Below are 16,956 nucleotides of genomic sequence, written 5' to 3'. Positions count from 1 at the left end.
AAAAAAAAAAACCCACAACAAAATGCCGTCATACCTTCATTTTCCCAAGCTTTCTTTCTCTTTTCTCTCCACGGACAAAGACACTCTACCAGTAGAACAAGCCTACCCACCAAAGGACAAGTTTAATCACAGACAAAATCATAAATGTACACGTGTCAAAATCCCAGAGCGAGTATCCAAACAAAAAATCTCACACAACCCGTGCCCATCTCAATCAAGCTCACTGTCCGTACAAACCCATATATAAATCTCTCATTCACTCTCTCTCTCTCTCTCTCTCTCTCTCTCTCCACAACAAAAAACAAAAAAAAAAAACCCTGCTACTACTGCATATAGTACCACTACACATATTACGGTTGTAACAAACACCACTCTCTCTAAAACTTTCTCTCTCTAAAAAAAAACTCTCCTCTGTTTCTGAGCTCTTGTGACTTAGCTCCCAAGAAAATGGCGGCCAAGTCTGTGTCTCTTCCGCCACAACCACAGCCACAGCCACAGCCACAGCCACACTCACAACCACCACCTGGGTTTGTGAATTCACAGTGTGCTTCTTTATACGTGGGTGACTTGGACCCACAAGTCACAGAGTCCGACCTTGTCAAGCTGTTCACCACCGTGGGCCCCATTGCCTCCGTTCGTCTCTGCCGTGACATTTCGTCCCAGAAGTCCCTCCGTTACGCCTACGTCAACTTCGTCCATCACTACCACGGTATAAAACAAACATACGCTCTGTTTCTTTTTTTGTGTGTAGTGTGTGTATGCATGTTTCTTTTTCTGCTTCTTGCTTTGTTTTTTTGGGGTTTTCTTGGTGAATGATGAACTGGGTTTGTCTTGGTTTTCTTGTTTCTCAAATGGGTTTTTGAGTATTTCTGGTTTCTTGGGTTTTCTTACTCTGTTTTTCTTTGTCTCTTTGTGTGTGTGTTTTTGTATATGTTTATGTATTTTGTGTGTTTCTTGCGTTGTGTATGCGTGTATGTATCTCTCTCTCTGCATGTATAATTTTATATCTCTGTCTTTGTGTTAAGTGTATATGTGTGTGCATTTAAACTTTTGGGGTTTTGGGGGGGGGGGGGGGAGTTTTCTTGGTTGATTGTGACTTGCGTACTTTTTGTTTGTGAAATGGGGTTGTAATTTCTAGAGTTTTCATGTAAATTAGGGCTCGTTTTCTTTTTTTAGCTTTTGTGTTTATCAAGTGGGGTTTGCTTATTTTGTTCTCTTTAGGTTATAATTTCTACCATGAAGAACTCTTTAAGTTGTTTACAAATGGTCATTTTGGTATTTCTCTATCTTTCTTGAGAAACAAGTTATGTTTGCTTCACGTTTCTTTTGGCCTTTTCATTCTTGCATTACTATGTATTGTGTAACTACTTGAGTTCTTCAACCACATCCTTTGGTTTCTTGGACTTGATATTTTAGTAACTAACTCTGCTTGCTGAAGGAATTAGTTACCTTACAATTTATGTTGCTTTTATTTTCTTAAAAATGATAAACTAAACCAGGAATACCTTTGGACAATTAGTAGTTAAGTCTTGGTTGAGCAGAGCATTTCCCTTTTTTAGGGAAGGATTACAAATTATGATACATACTCTGTACTAGACCCTCGATTTTCTATTATTCTTTTATTTCTTTCACTTTCTTGGCAAGCAAACAATAGTGTTTGGGTTTCCATCTTTCACTCTTTGGTTTGTGTAATTCCAGTGTTTAATTTATTGTTAGTAGCAGTAAGATTCTTTGATTCTTCCATTAATTTTCCCTCTGATTCATCAAGTAAATATCACAATGTACTTTTGTTCTTCTGTTCTGATCAGCATCTATGGCTCTGGCCCGTCTAAATCACACCTATCTGAAGGGATTTCCTATGAGAATAATGTGGTGTCAAAGAGACCCTCTTTCAAGAAAGACTGGTTATGGAAATCTCTTTGTGAAAAACCTACCCCCTTCAATCAATAGCCTTCAGTTGCACTCCTTGTTCAGCAAATTTGGGACCATACTTTCTTGCAAAGTGGCTGAAGAAAATGGAAAGAGCAAGGGGTTTGGATTTGTCCAGTTTGATATTGAGGAATCAGCTATGAGTGCTCTTTATGCTCTCCATGATACCGTGCTTGATGAGAAGAAATTGTAAGTATTCTGTTGTATATTGCTCTCTCTGTTATTTATCCTGTTTTATTCTCTTTTGCTATCTTGATTATATTTTTTAACTTTTGCACATTGATGAGTCCTTTTGTATTTTGAAATCTCAGATTTCCTTGAGATAGTACTTTTGTGCTTATCCTGTTTGTCACTGGATAAATGGCATTGTCTCGGTCATAATGTGTTGATTTACAATCTGGCTCTTGAATGGAGAGGGACAAAACTGAAGGACAAAATTTGAAAACAACTAGCTCTTGTTGTGCCAAGAGCCTTGTAATTCTATGGCATTGCCCAATTGTCTCCCTGGGGAGAACTTGGGTTCAAATCCCCCATCCCCACATTTTGTAAGCAAAAAACCAAACAAAAGCATAAATTTTTTCATGTTCTCTCCAAAGTTAATCAGAGCAGGGAATTCTTGGCCTTCCATATCTCTTTCTTATTCTGCCTAAAATCTTTTCCTCCTATGTTTATTAAATTAATTTGTGCTTTTTTTTTTTTTCATTTCTCAGTTGAATATGACAATAGTTTGTTCCCCAATATGATAATATTTAAATTATGAACACTCCTTTTAAATTTTCCTGTGAAGTGATTCTTAATTTTGTATTTGTTTTCATAAAATTGATCTCCGATGTGATCTCTGGATGGATACATGGATTTCTTATGTTTGTAGGTCTCTTGTAATAATAATAATTATGTTTTTGCAATTAATACTTTCTCCTTTGTCTTCATTTCTCTCTAGATATGTGTCAAAGTTTATGAAGAAAAGTGAGAGGATGGCAGCACAAGAAGAACTAAATTTCACAAATCTGTATGTGAAAAATCTGAGTGAAGATACGACAGAGGAGCTCCTTCGAGATCAGTTCTCCAAGTTTGGAAAGGTTTCTAGTGTGGCCATCATGAAGGATAATCAGGGTAAATCAAGAGGTTTTGGTTTCATCAACTTTGAGTCATCAGAAGATGCTAAAAATGCTGTTGGGGCTCTGAATGGTGCATTCATAGGTAAACATAGAACTTCTTCATTTCTTCTTTTTTTCTTTTTTTGATAGGAAGAACTTCATTTCTATTTCCCTTTGTTTTGAGCATTATTATGCAAAGAAAAATTCATTGATAAGTGAAATCAATTTGTGAATCAGGATCAAAATATCTGTTTGTAGGAAGGGCTCAAAGGAAAACCGAGAGGGAAGAACTACTAAAACGTGAATACGTGGAGAGGTGCAACTATACCAATGAGCAGTTGAAGGCTTCAAACTTGTTCGTTAATAACCTCAGTACCTCAGTAGATGATAACAAGTTGAAAGAACATTTTAGTACCTGTGGACAATTAACATCAGTTAAAGTGATGCGCCTTGATAATGGGATTAGTAAGGGGTTTGGCTTTGTGCGTTTCTCCAATCCTGAAGATGCTATGAAAGCTCTGCATACGCTTAATGGTAAAATCTGTTTAATGAAAGTTCTGCTTCCACTTAGGGGTAATTGATGAGTAGCTTTCTTAATTGAGGATTTTTTTTTCTTCTGTAGGAACCACTTTGGAAGGAAAAACTCTATATGTGGCTATCGCTCAGAGAAAAGAAGATCGCATAAGGACATTGCAAAATCACTATGCTCAGTTCTCACCAGAAACTTTCTATAATTACAACTGGAATGTCCACCCTTTCTTTTATCACTTTCCTCCTTGCCCTTCTTCAAACCAGCTCCTATCCCAACCAATCATGTGTCAAGATTATCAACAATATCCTCTAGTGACACAAACTTATCATGACCGCTTCTCCATTTTTGTAAGGATTTTTCTTTATTCTGTAGCATGAATTTTGGGTTGAGCATTTCTATCTGTTTCTCAAGTTATTCTTACATGACTGATGAAATTACAGGTTCCAAATGGGCAGAAAGAGTGGGGTAACACCAGGGATCAGGTCTACCAGCAGCATGTATGTTTTTTTTTTTTTTTTCTTCAGAAACAAATAACGTATATCTCTACTTACCATCTGTCTCAGTTGATAGTAAATGACATCACATAACACACACCATCCATAAATTTATTATTTCTCTAACAAATGCTTGGGATCCTTTAAAGGCTTACATGTATCTGATTATATCACTCTTATGATATTTTTCTTAGCTTATTCTATGGATGTCTTGTTTTTTAAATTGAACTGTTAGGCTCTTTTGTTTTGTTCAATTTTTAATGTTTTTCTATTTTTATGGTCCCGTGACAAATGCCTACTCTAACGTTTCTGCCAGCTTTTGAAGAACAATGGGACTCCTGGAGGTCAGAAACTTGACTTCAGAAAGAAGGGGAACAAGCGAAGTGGACCTGGGGAAAGTACCTATACTGGATCAGCAGGTGCCAAAGGCAGAGCTCACGCCGCAGGAACATCACCTGGGAAGTCCAGGAGGAACTTAGAAAAAGTTCTTGCTGAGAATCTTCAGGTCTGTGACTCAAATTCTTTCATCTTAGAGGGTCTTAGAATTTATGTCATTCTCTGAGGACTTTATATTTTGGGGGCAATGCCTACTACCATGATGAGCTTGATATTGAATTGATTCTCTAACACCTGAAAATGCTACACAGATAACGGGAATGCTGTTGGAGAACAACTCTTCTGATCTAACCAAGCTGCTTAACCCTCCAAATGCTCTAGGCTGTTCAAGTTTTGGAGGAAAATGAATGATAGAATCATCACAGAAGGCATTTTGTTTCTTGAAATACTAATCTGGCCTTGGACAAATCTAACAAGTTCACTAGTCTCTTCTCAAGTTCTCATCAGAAGGCGTTTTGTTTTTTGCTCTACTGACAATGGACCGGCAGCGGATTTGTCAGTATTGTCATATATCTTAGAACATACAAACCTATTCTGACCCTGCTGCCGTTTTTCTTTTCCATCTTTTGTGATTAGTTTTTTGTGAAGACAAATTGAGGTATTGAAACCGAAAATTGAAGTCTCATATGGCTTGCCTGATGAACGAAGCATGGTTTCCATCTTTTTTCCTCTCTTTCTTAGCCAAATATATTCTGTCTAATACAATACTACATTTTCATTTTTGTTTGCATGGTAAGCAAAGTATGATACTTTATTTTGGCCTTTTATTTTCCTTAACTCTGCTATTATTCATGTAAAATGTCACTTTTTGGATAGAAATAAGCCCAAGAAGGCAAAATCTATTACAAACAAACTGCATAATTTATGGATGGAGTATGCTATGAGAGACAATAAATGTCTCAGCTATAAGTTTACTATTACAGCTGTTGCAACCTTTCCATGAAAGTAGCTGAATAGCACGGTATTGGTCTTCTTACATAATAATAAAAAAATAGCATATATCAGTATCACCATCAGATGAGGGAGATGCCTTGGGAAATCAATGCATCAGCAAGGACCTGATTAGCAGCCTGAGAAGGATGGACACTGTCCCAAAACACATACTGAGTTGCATTAGAACAAGTCCCTATTGACTTTGGATTGCACAACAATGATGTTGTCTCTACGGTCCCTGTACCACAGCAGCCTCTCCTTGCTTCAGCAAAACCTACAAAAAAGATAAAAATAGTGAAAGATGATTACGATTAAAACGCTTAAAAGTAACCCAAGTTTTAATTCCTCAGACAGAGGCTTCCTAATCGGTAATCAGTTAAAAAAAGCATGTTGCTTACCAAATTTGGATGGAGATCGAATAAGATCATAGAGTGGCTTATAAATGTCAAAGATAACTATCTTAAGACCAGGAAGTTGCTTTTTGAGACTTGTTGCAGCTGAGTTGATCTTCTTATTAAATGCTTGGGCATCAGTGTTGATCCTAGAGACGCACCCATTATCATGGAATCCAAATAAGGTGATGGCAGCAGGAAGGCAACCCAAAGGAGGGAGTGAAGTCACCCCAAGTTTTCTGGCTCCCAGGCCATACAATTCCTATTTTTAATCATAGCCAAGTAATTATCTAGGGGAATTATATAATTTTCAAGCATATTTTTCACAACTTATATAAGAAAGTTAGAGAACAATAAAGCATTAAAAAAATCATTAAAATTATAATTACTCCTTGAGCATAACCATAATTTTTTTGAGTAAAAGAAAATCCATAATTAGGTAAACAAACAAATAATTTTGAAATTTCATATTTAATCATGTTGAGTACATAAAGGGGCCACAATGAATTATATGATTTTCATTAATATATTCACACACACCGTTTTAAATATATATATATATATATATATATATTTTTGCTCTTAGAGACTGAATACATTAGTTATCACAATAATAATAATAATTTATTTATTTTATTAATATGTGCCATATAAATTTCAAAATATATCTAATCATTTTAAATTTGCTAAGTGCCTTATTGGTAAACTAGCAGTTCTTGGTGTTTTCATACAGACATCTAGAGTTTAAATCTCCTAATTATTCAATGATAAAAAAAATATTCGCTTTCCAACATGCATGTCAGCTAATTGTACCCTTTCACTTTGTACTAAAGTTCAAATACTGATACATGCAATTTCTACATTTTTTTCAAACAAAAACATTGGTCCAAACTGCGCTGGTTCTGTTGAATTGGTTGGTTCAACCGGAGTTTACTCTGCTATTGAATTTTGTTAAAAGATCCGGTTCAATGAGATTAAAAAACTGTGCACCCAACTGTTTATTCAACACTTAACGACTAAACATGGCATTTGAGGCACATATTTTCAGTCTAATTAATTTAGTGCAAAACGTGAAATTTAGTAACCACAATGATGTACCTTAACAAAGCTTGTGAATGCACCAACAAGGAAGTTGGAATACTGATCTGGAGTGTAGACTTTGTTAACCAAAGGATTGACATAATAATTCTGAAGAAAGTCACTATTACCAGCACTCAAAATATATATTGCTTCCTTGATTATGGTTGCTGCTTTCGTACTACCAGCCACCTTTGCTAGCTTGGTTTGGTATTCCTTGTAGTATTCCAACTGCTGAGACAATGGGATTGCATGCTGCCACAAACCAAAATTTCATTTGTATAAAGAAATCAATTCTTCTAATCAAATCAAGTTCACTAATTTGAGACTGCGAAAAGACTAGCATAAGATGAAATTCTGTACACTAATGAGGGCAGCTTTTTCATCATAACCAGAGGCAGCTGAAGCAAAGTTAGCTCCAATTAGTAGGTTCTTTCCTGATGCTTGTGGGCTAAGATATGCTGGAGCATAAGTCGTAAAACCCAGAGTTTCAGCTGCAAAATGTAAGATTCGAGTAAAGATTAAAGCTTATTTATATTATTAAAAGGACATAAATTTTTTATAAAAAAACTGAATTTGACCGCCATGTGTTCTAATTGCTTATATTCCAGTTGAAAATTCTTATTTAGATTCCAATAAATTATGCAGCGGATAAGTGAATTAACTAAACAAATTATTATTCCACACAAATAATGCAAACAGAAATCAGACATTCCCTTTATTTCGTTGTAAAGTGTTTTACACACTAAAATTTTCAACATTTTACACGTCTTTTTCATTGTAAAATTTAGTTAAACTTGAAAACATTTTTCGTTAACCGTAAAATCCTTTATAAAATGTTTTACTTTTAAAAATTTGGTAAAACGTTTTACAAAATCACACTGTGACTCTTCCTCCATTTGGTGACTAGGCCACCGGTTGGTTGGCTAGGCAGTCGGTGGAGCTGGTCTGATCATCAGAGCCACTGGTGTTAGACCTCTGGCACAGGCAATTCAGTCACCAGAGCCATCGGTCCGGTCACTGGTGGCTTTGGTGGTTTGCATTGAAGAATTTTACAAGCTACATCAAACACTTGAAAATATTTTACTAAAAATTTTTTATTGCAAAACAAATGGAGCATAAAACACATTTATTCTATCAAATCAAAAAACAATATAATCAAAGCGGTAAAAATATATATAATTGGTAACGAAGTAAAAAACCAATGAAAGCCACTTTAATGGATTCACAAATTTGATTCATTACTCTGTTATGATCCCTATGCAGCCACTCTAGTATTGATGCTGTCTACTTACCAGTTATATCAGTGGCAAGTTTGCCATTGCAAAACCTGCCAGTAGGCTGGTGATTGACAAAGTCTCTCCCATATGGAGGGTAATTGGCCTTGAAAAGAGTGGGTAGATAGTCATTGTTCCCCACATCCACCGCAGAGTCACCAAAAGTTATAATTGCTGGTACAAGAGCACTTGATTCTTGCCCATTTCCGAATCTTGCTAGTGCAAATGAGACCAACAAAAGCAGTGCACTTCTGAAGTGGGTATTCATCTTTCATAACAATGGTGTTCTGAGGCTTTGAGCTGAGACTTGAACCTTATATGAAGTATGAAACGGACCCCATTGAAGTTGGTCTTGAAGAAAGAGGATGGAAGTTGAATTAATAGTCATTAAATGAGAAGTCTCGAGTGGCTTAACTTTTCTTGATGGATGTGACTTACCTCCAAATTTTTTATTATTCATTTGTTCTTTGTTGTGTGGACATGCATTAAGATTTTTCTCTGTAGCTCACACGTTAGGAAAAATCACAAATAATGAGTTCGTCTTCTTCATTAAGGCAAAGGTAGTTGGGAAGATAGTTGGTGGCATTATGAGTTTAAAGGCACCAGAAAGTTGCATCTGCTAGAGTTATTTCGGTGGTTGCAGTTACAAAACCAGCTGATTGGTGACTACTGGTTTGAAGTGTAGGGTATAGGTGGCCCTAATACTAATTAACAGTATTCTTAAATGAAAGATGTGAAATTATGCAATATTGGTAAGATTGAATATCTATGTAATTTTTTCAATGATAGTTGGGAAAATTTTGACCTGAAGAATTGTTGAAGATGTAGAAAATCAAGAGAATCAATGTGAATCCTCAAGCTCAGTAATTTTGGAATGTGAAATTAATGTAGATTAAAACTTGGCCACATCAAGAATTTGAAGACCTTGAACCTTGACAGAAGAGGAGTTAAAAGTAATTTGTGATGTGGGATTGAAAGGGACTGTAATTATTATTTTTTGTTGTTCTTTCTGCTGAGATGGACTTTCAACCATGGTCACAGATGGACCAATCATAGCTACAATTTTTTCAGATCAAAGCTTCCATAGCTGCCTTTGTGGTTTATATATATAGCTTCCACAGCTACACTTTTGTCTTATAGCTTACAAACTTGTTTAATTAGGATTACCCTCGGGCTACCCAAAGAGAAAAGAGACAAAAGGAAAAATACCAATTTCAAATATTAATAATAGATATTAATAACAGGTTACTGAGAGTTTTATAGTTCAACTAACATCCCTTAGCATTTTTAAGTAAAGATATCTAGCATTTGAGTCCATTTCCTATAAATACTGAATTTTCTAGCATTTGAATCCCTTTTCTGTAACTACTGAATTTGTTGGGTCCCAAATAAAATTATCAACAATATTAGCAATTCAAAATAACAATCGCACATAAGAACACAAAAATTTACGTGGAAACCTTTTCTTCTTGAAAGGAAAAACCCCGAGACAAACTCCGAATAATTTCACTATTATCAAATCAATTACAATAATTCTTATGTATGCCTTACAGCTAAAGAAAAAAAAATTTCTTATTTTTCTTTGCTTTCACACACAAATTATCTTTATCAAAAGTGGCAACACTTTGCTCTCTCCTTTTTATTTTCTTCTCCACGCACAACTCTCTTTCTTGGTTGTCTTCTTTCTCTAAGTGGCTCCCTCTTGGCTGCTCTCTCTTTTTTCTTGTGCGACTTCCTCTTTCTTTTCTTTCTCAATATACAACACACACTTATTCAACACAAACTATATTTATATATAACCTAGCCGCACACCACAATCCCAATACAAGTCAAATAAAGGAGTCTTTCAACTATTAGCCATGGATTCTTATTTTACATAGGATTAGTTCTTTTGCTTTCCTAGGAGTTCATTGACTCCGGATTCTACTTGAAGTAGAATTCTTGATACAAGCCCATAGAATGAGCTATCACATGGGCTGGACCCACAACAATCTCCCCTTCCAGCCCATTGAGGAAGGAGATTTTCAATCTAGCTCTTCAGTTTGAATCCATGTTGGTCAAGCCGACTTTAAGCTTGACCTTCTTCATTATTTTCACCAGCACTGAGAACACCTCATCAACATGAATACCTTTCATTCTCAATGAATTAATCTTATCTTGGATTTCTTTAATCCAATCACTTGGCTCCCCCTCATTAGAAGCCCAATTATTCTTGAAGTTAACAATTTGATGTTCTCCAGTAGTCCTCTTCTCGTGAGGTTCATCAATCTCTAGTGGAAGATAGTGCTCCCCCTGCTCAAGACCTCCAAGGTCTTTCACTTCATCATCATCCCATGTAGCCTTAACATCTTCAAATTCTTCATCACCTACCACTTCCTCTTCTGAAGCACTATTAGGCAATGAGAATTTCACCCTCTTGGTTTCAACATCATTAATCCCAACACTCATCTTTGGAGTTTTCTCAAAATTTATAATCTCATTGAACTTCTTCTTACAAATCTTCACACGAGTCTTGTACATACCACAACATGCATGTCCTCTTGCAACAACCAATGGCTCTTTCGTAAGTTTTCATCTTCCATTACCAAGGTAGTTACAATAACCCGCTTGATCCATAGCCAATGTAGAAAACACATTCATCCTTAAATTTGGAATATGTCGCACATCCTTCAACATCATATTGCTACCAATATTGGTTTCAATGCACACATCACCAATTCCCTCCATTTTTGAGTAACTAGAAAATCCATCTTCATTGTACCAAAGTCTCTTGCTTTATACATAGTAAATAACTCCTTCGTAGGGATAATATGATGGGGTGCTATAGAATCAACAACCCACTTAACATCATTATTAGCAACATGCTCACACTTTTGCTCTTCAATAAAGAGCACCATAACATCCTCAGCAATCACAACAACTGTAGTACTTTTCTCACTATCATTCTTTTCATATTTTCCTTTTTTGGTTCCTTATTACAATGCCAACAATTTCTTCTTAAGTGACCATTTTTCCCACAATGGAAGCATTCTCTTGTTTCCTTGAACTGAGATCTATCTCTTAATTGTGACCTACCATTGAATTTTCAATTATTAGGTCATCTGCTTCTACCTCTGCTCTTGTTCTTCGTGACAAAAGCTTGATCTTATGCATTGTCTATATTCGCATCTCTCCTGCAAATCTCTTCACTTAAAATCAAATCTCGAATATCATCATATTTGAGTTTGTTTTTCCCTACATAATTACTCATCGCCACTCTCATGGCTTCCCAACTGTTTGGTAAAGAAACCAAAAGAATCAATGCACGAACCTTATCATCAAATTCAATTTCTACCGTGGATAATTGATTTGTGATTGTATTAAACTCATTCGGATGCTGCAGCTACAGGAGTGCCTTCTACCTTCTTCAGATTAAATAATTTTTTCATCAGATACATCTTGTTGTTAGCTGATGGCTTTTCATACAAGCTAGACAAAGTTTTCATCAATTCACAACATTGTGCGCAACTAATCTTGACAGAGTTAATCAAATAACTCCCAATACTTGTTTATCAAAATGGTTCCAGTCTTCATACTTCATAATTTCAGGTTTCATCCCCAATAGAGGCAGATGCAATTTCTTCCTATAGAGATAATTTTCAACCTGCATCCTCCAATACCCAAAGTCTGTTCCATCAAACTTCTCAATTTGTGAAGCCTTGCCTTCTTCTCTAGCCATTGCTTCCACTCCAAACTTAGCTCTAATACTACTTGTTGGATCCCAAATAATATTATCAACAATATTAGCAATCCAAAATAACAATCACACACAAGAACAATAAAATTAATGTGAAAAACCCTCTCTTCTTAAAGGGAAAAACTATAGGACAAACTCCGAATAATTTCACTATTGTAAAATTAATTACAATAATTCTTGTGTATACCTCGAGGCTAAAGAAAAAAATCTTTCTTATTTTTCTTTGCTCTCACACACACAAATAATCTTTCTTAAAGGTGGCAACACTTTGCTCTCTCCTTTTTATTTTCTTCACCACGCACAACTCTCTTTCTTGGTTGTCTTCTTTCTCTAAGCGGCTCCCTCTTGGTTGCTCTCTCTTTTTTCTTGTGCGGCTTCCTCTTTCTTTTCTTTCTTAATATATGGCACACACTTATACAGCACAAACTATAGTTATATATAACCTAGCCGCACACCACAATCCCAATACAAGTCAAATAGGAGTCTTTCAACTATTAGCCATGGATTCTTATTTCAAATATGATTAGTTCTTTTGCTTTCCTAGGAGTTCACTGACTCCTAATTCTACTTGAAGTAGAATTCTTGATACAAGCCCATAGAATGGGCTATCACGTGGACTGGATCGCGCGTGGGGGGGGGGGGGTTGGTGTGGGAGTGTCATTTGGGGGAGGAAGACGAGACATTACATTGATTTGTCACCAATTTTGATCTTTGTGGCTACGGATATAGCATAGGAAGATTAAATTAAAATAATAAAGACAAAAACCCCTTTTCTAATATAAAAAATTACTCTTCCCAAAATTTTCTTTTAACTTCTTCTTTAACTAACTTAGTAGAAAATAGAAATAGAAATCATTCTTGCTAAGAGCCTTGCAAATCAATTGATAGACACACTTTGATATTTTGAAATAAGATGCTTAGGATTCAAATCACCCCTTTCCCTTATACCTAAAGATGCATCGGTGTAAACATTTAAAAAAAAGAACAAAGTTTAGGAAAATTTTAGATATATGACCTGAATGTTGATGAATCAAGTCTAGGGGGATAACCACACTTTGTACACCCAATACATGCATCATTTAATAGACTTGGATCCAATTGTGTTGTGTATGGGTCCTTTGTTCTTATCCATTGGCAATACGGGTTAAACCGTTTAAGATCATAGGTTGAGTCTCAAAGCTTTCAATTAAATGAATGATGTTTCCATTGATGGCAACATGCATAACATTGATTGGCATCACATCAACATAATAAATAAAATTTTCAATTATAATTTTATTTTGTGTTAGAAAGTCAACACATTAGTTTGGAAGGCATAATTCAAAAACATATTAACAATTTTTTAAAATCTAAATGCTAAATTACATTGTGCTTATAATAATGAAATATTGAAATTCCATTTTTAACGGTAGTTTCTCATGATTTGTAATATTTTACATGTAAAAGTTTTTATTAACAAATAAATATCATCAATTATAAAATGATTCGAGTGTTTTTTGAGAATTCAAAGTTGAATTAAGGACAACTCCATTACATGCTTACTAAATCAATGATTTAATTCTTATAATTGAGAATTTACTAAAACATATAAATTATCAAATCGATAATGATGTTCAATTGTAAAATCATCTTGTTGATGAAAATAAAAATCTTTAGATGGTTTAAACAACATAACAGGACCGAAATCCCAAGCTGTTAACTTTGGGTCTCGAGAAAGAAAACAACCAACATATCATAACTCAAAATTCATTTGCATTCTCTTTAAGAGGAGGTTTTTATAAGAAATTTTTCTTATTTTATTAGTACAGATGATTTTTTTTGGAAGGCGTCTACAAGTACCAACCCTAAATATAGGTGAGGTGGTCACTCTAAATTTTTGGATTTTTTTGAGTCGACTTTCATTTTGAGTTTTTTTCTACTAATATATATAATCCTTTTATAGTTCAATTTTAAAATCATCTTGTTGATGAAAAAAAAAAAAAAAAATTCTTTAGGTGTGTGTTTTTTTTTTTGATATGATTCTTTAGGTGGTATATCTATCATGAAACTGATGAAAGTCCCAAGCTTTTAACTTTGGGTTTTGAGAAAGCAAACAACCAGCATATCATAACTCACAATTCATTTGCTTTCTCTTTCAAAGGATTTTTATTTATTTATTTTTTAAAGAAATTTGTTCTAGTACAAATGATTTTTTTTGGAAGGCGGCTACAAGTATCAACCCTAGATATGGGTTAGGTGGTCACTCTAAATTTTTGGATTTTTTTGAGTCAACTTTCAATTTTGAGGATCAAAAATAAAAATTTTAAACCCATCAATTTCAAATTTTTTCTACTAATATATATAATCTTTTTATAGCTCTGCCTCTGACCGTGGATGATTAATTTGAAAAATCAATTGCAATAAGAAAATTGGAAAATAACCTTTCTCATACTATTTCAGTTGAATCTATTATGTTGTGGGCAGGCTAGGCTTTCACCCTAGAAAAAAGTCCGGTGCACCTCAACATTTATAAAGCAACCGATAATTTTTAAAACTAGTGCATGTCCCACGCGATGCGTGTGTTCGCTATTAGTTATTTTATAATACTGGTGTTATAATATTTGGAAAATTAATTTCGATTATGTATTATACGTCACTAAAATAATGAATGAAAAAAAAAATGTAACACAATATATCCATAAGTAACCATAATTAATTAGACTCTAAAAATGCCACTATACGCCATTTTTTGTTTGATTAATTGTATATGTATATTTAGTTCTTATATTTGACGATTCAAATATAAATTTTTTATTATTTCCTTTTCTTTTTGTTTTTAGAAGTATTTTTTTTATAAAGAAAACACGTGAAATTTTGAAGGCTAAACATCTAAGATTTAAGGTTTATAATTTCTAATTCGCAAAACTAAATATACATGCCAAGTGATTAAAAATAAAACTATAATTGAATAGAGAAATATAAACTTATACTATTTCATACCTCACGTTTAATTTTACTTACATCTGAGTACCTTAATCACTTACAAAAATTAAACACTTTCCAAAAATATAAATAAAGAAAAAAAACACATACCTTTTAGAAACCCCATATGTTGTTAAAGCATTGTATCAAGCTTTAATAGTGTTGTTAAGAAGTTTAGATCATATGCACTTGAAACCAAAGCCAATTTCATACTCTTTTTTACACTAATTTTCTCACTCTGTCTTTCTATCTCTCCCGTCCTACTTTTTTTTTGGCCTTTTGATATTTTGTGAAATTGGAATATATAAAAGAACATGAAAACTAACATTAAATAGAGAAAACCTTTGATTTTTTAAATTAATAAAATTAAAAGTGAAAGAGTTCAAGAAGTTGGAAAAGGGAGTAGAACCAAATCTTTAAATTTTCTACATTTATGGCTTAAACTAATCATTGATAAGAAGATGGGAGATGAAAGGCTAAATGAAAAAGTACTCATGCAAAGCGCCACATGACAGAACCTCATGCACTTTCGCATGAGGTCTCTGCTTTTATATATATATTGATTTTTTTTTTCTTTTCTTTGCCAAAAAAATTAGTTTGAAAATATACTATAAACATTTTAGATTTTAATTATACGGTTATCAACAATCTTTTTCACTTTTCCACTTTTGAGGCCCTTCATTGCCACTTTTGAACTCAAGTCTTTACTTCAGCCCACAAGTTGCCTTATTAATGAGATCTCGATTTAGTAATTGTGTGACAGTGGCAAATATAAAATGGGCAGCTCACAGGTTCACCAGCCTAGTAGGGCTCTACCTCGAGTTGAATCCATTTAAGTTACAATAATGTTGCGGGCATGACATTTTTTTACAATGAGTTCGACCATTTTTTGAGTGATTGATGTGGATTCAACCTACACTCATGAACTCAGTACTCTTTCTCAACAACTCACAGTTGATTATCTTAGAAGTTGTGAAATTTTATTAAGAAAAAAAAACTGTGTCCATAGCATTATTATTCAAGTTAGCTTAATTGATAAAATTTTAAATTAGAGATTTAGAATTTGAACCCTACTTATTCCAAAAACTAATTAGTATTTTGGACTTCATGATAAAGAAAAAATATCATGTAATGAACATTAGGTTGAAATTATATCAAATTTATATTATAATAAATAAAAAAATTGTATTCAAGTTGTGTACTAGTCTTAGAACCATTAGGGACTATGTTGTACTTTAAAAATTTTTTTATGAATAAAGATAATACATTAAAAAAGAAGAAGAAGAAGGAAGAGGAGGGCTGTATCCATCTCTAACCTTTGGGACAAAGACCCCTTTATTGCAATCGGTGCACCTTTAGTGTAATCAAGTGCTCTGGGCATGGTCCAGGCCCAGGCCTCACATTAAAAAAAAAAAAAAAAAAAAAAGAAAAAAAAAAAACGAAAAACTTTGGGCTAGGATAAAAATTTACAGGCCGAAATTTATTGCTAGGTTACAGCCTGAATCCATTGTTGTAAGTGCTCTTCTTTTTACTCAAAAAACTTAAGGAGTAGTGGCCAATAATTTGTAGTTCAATTGATGCTTCTTGTATGTTTTCAATGGGTCCAAGATTCGAACTCCTCCCCTACTTAAGATATATTTAAATAAAATAAAGAGAGCTTAATGAGTGGTGATTATAAAATATAAAACAAGAGAATTTACAGTCTGATATTGGCTTTAATAGGGGCTTGATCTGTTCAAAATACAGAGCCACTGTAGTAGACATTCTAGACCATTATAATGTACTAGTTATTACATAACAATGTTTCTTAAAAAAACTAAACCCTTAACCACACGCAGAATATAAATTATGCATCATTATAATTTACTTGTCCATTGGAAAATATAGAAACAAATTATAATACACACTCATACTTTCATTGAACAAAAGACAAAACAAGGATATAAGAAAGTTCGTCAAATACTAATTTAATGCAAACTTGTCATATAGCATACAAAGAACACCTGACCACTAATTTGATTTGATGACTAATATGCATCAATAGCTCAATTGACACTTTCTAGTGTTTCAACTAAGATTTTCAAGTTCTAATGCTCCTTGTCCCAACTATCAAATATCCAAAAATAAAAATT

At 34.0% G+C, this 16,956-nt stretch overlaps 2 protein-coding genes across 3 annotated transcripts; one reads left to right on the top strand and one right to left on the bottom strand.

Annotated features, from left to right (window-relative positions):
- Positions 1 to 321: 321 nt before the first annotated feature.
- Positions 322 to 5,125, top strand: LOC142636384 (polyadenylate-binding protein 6-like). Of its 2 annotated transcripts, none has more exons than XM_075810593.1 (8): positions 322 to 709; positions 1,809 to 2,118; positions 2,870 to 3,129; positions 3,264 to 3,560; positions 3,649 to 3,905; positions 3,999 to 4,055; positions 4,378 to 4,557; positions 4,700 to 5,125. In XM_075810593.1, exons 1-8 carry the CDS (start codon positions 448 to 450, stop codon positions 4,793 to 4,795), a joined length of 1,719 nt encoding a protein of 572 aa, XP_075666708.1. In that variant the 5' UTR covers positions 322 to 447; the 3' UTR covers positions 4,796 to 5,125. The 2 variants fall into 2 exon arrangements, with proteins under 2 accessions (XP_075666708.1, XP_075666707.1); XM_075810592.1 differs by having other exon boundaries at positions 4,369 to 4,557.
- A 108-nt stretch (positions 5,126 to 5,233) lies between these two features.
- Positions 5,234 to 8,481, bottom strand: LOC142636385 (GDSL esterase/lipase APG). The gene is made up of 5 exons (XM_075810594.1): positions 8,146 to 8,481; positions 7,214 to 7,344; positions 6,872 to 7,105; positions 5,780 to 6,035; positions 5,234 to 5,655 (listed from the first exon to the last, which is right to left on the bottom strand). Exons 1-5 carry the CDS (start codon positions 8,393 to 8,395, stop codon positions 5,462 to 5,464), a joined length of 1,065 nt encoding a protein of 354 aa, XP_075666709.1. The 5' UTR covers positions 8,396 to 8,481; the 3' UTR covers positions 5,234 to 5,461.
- Positions 8,482 to 16,956: the final 8,475 nt, after the last annotated feature.

This window comes from Castanea sativa, chromosome 5 (assembly GCF_040712315.1).
Source record: "Castanea sativa cultivar Marrone di Chiusa Pesio chromosome 5, ASM4071231v1".
NCBI lineage: Eukaryota > Viridiplantae > Streptophyta > Magnoliopsida > Fagales > Fagaceae > Castanea > Castanea sativa.
The sequence above is the reverse complement of the archived record's forward strand: the minus strand, read 5'-3'. Positions and strand labels throughout refer to the sequence as shown.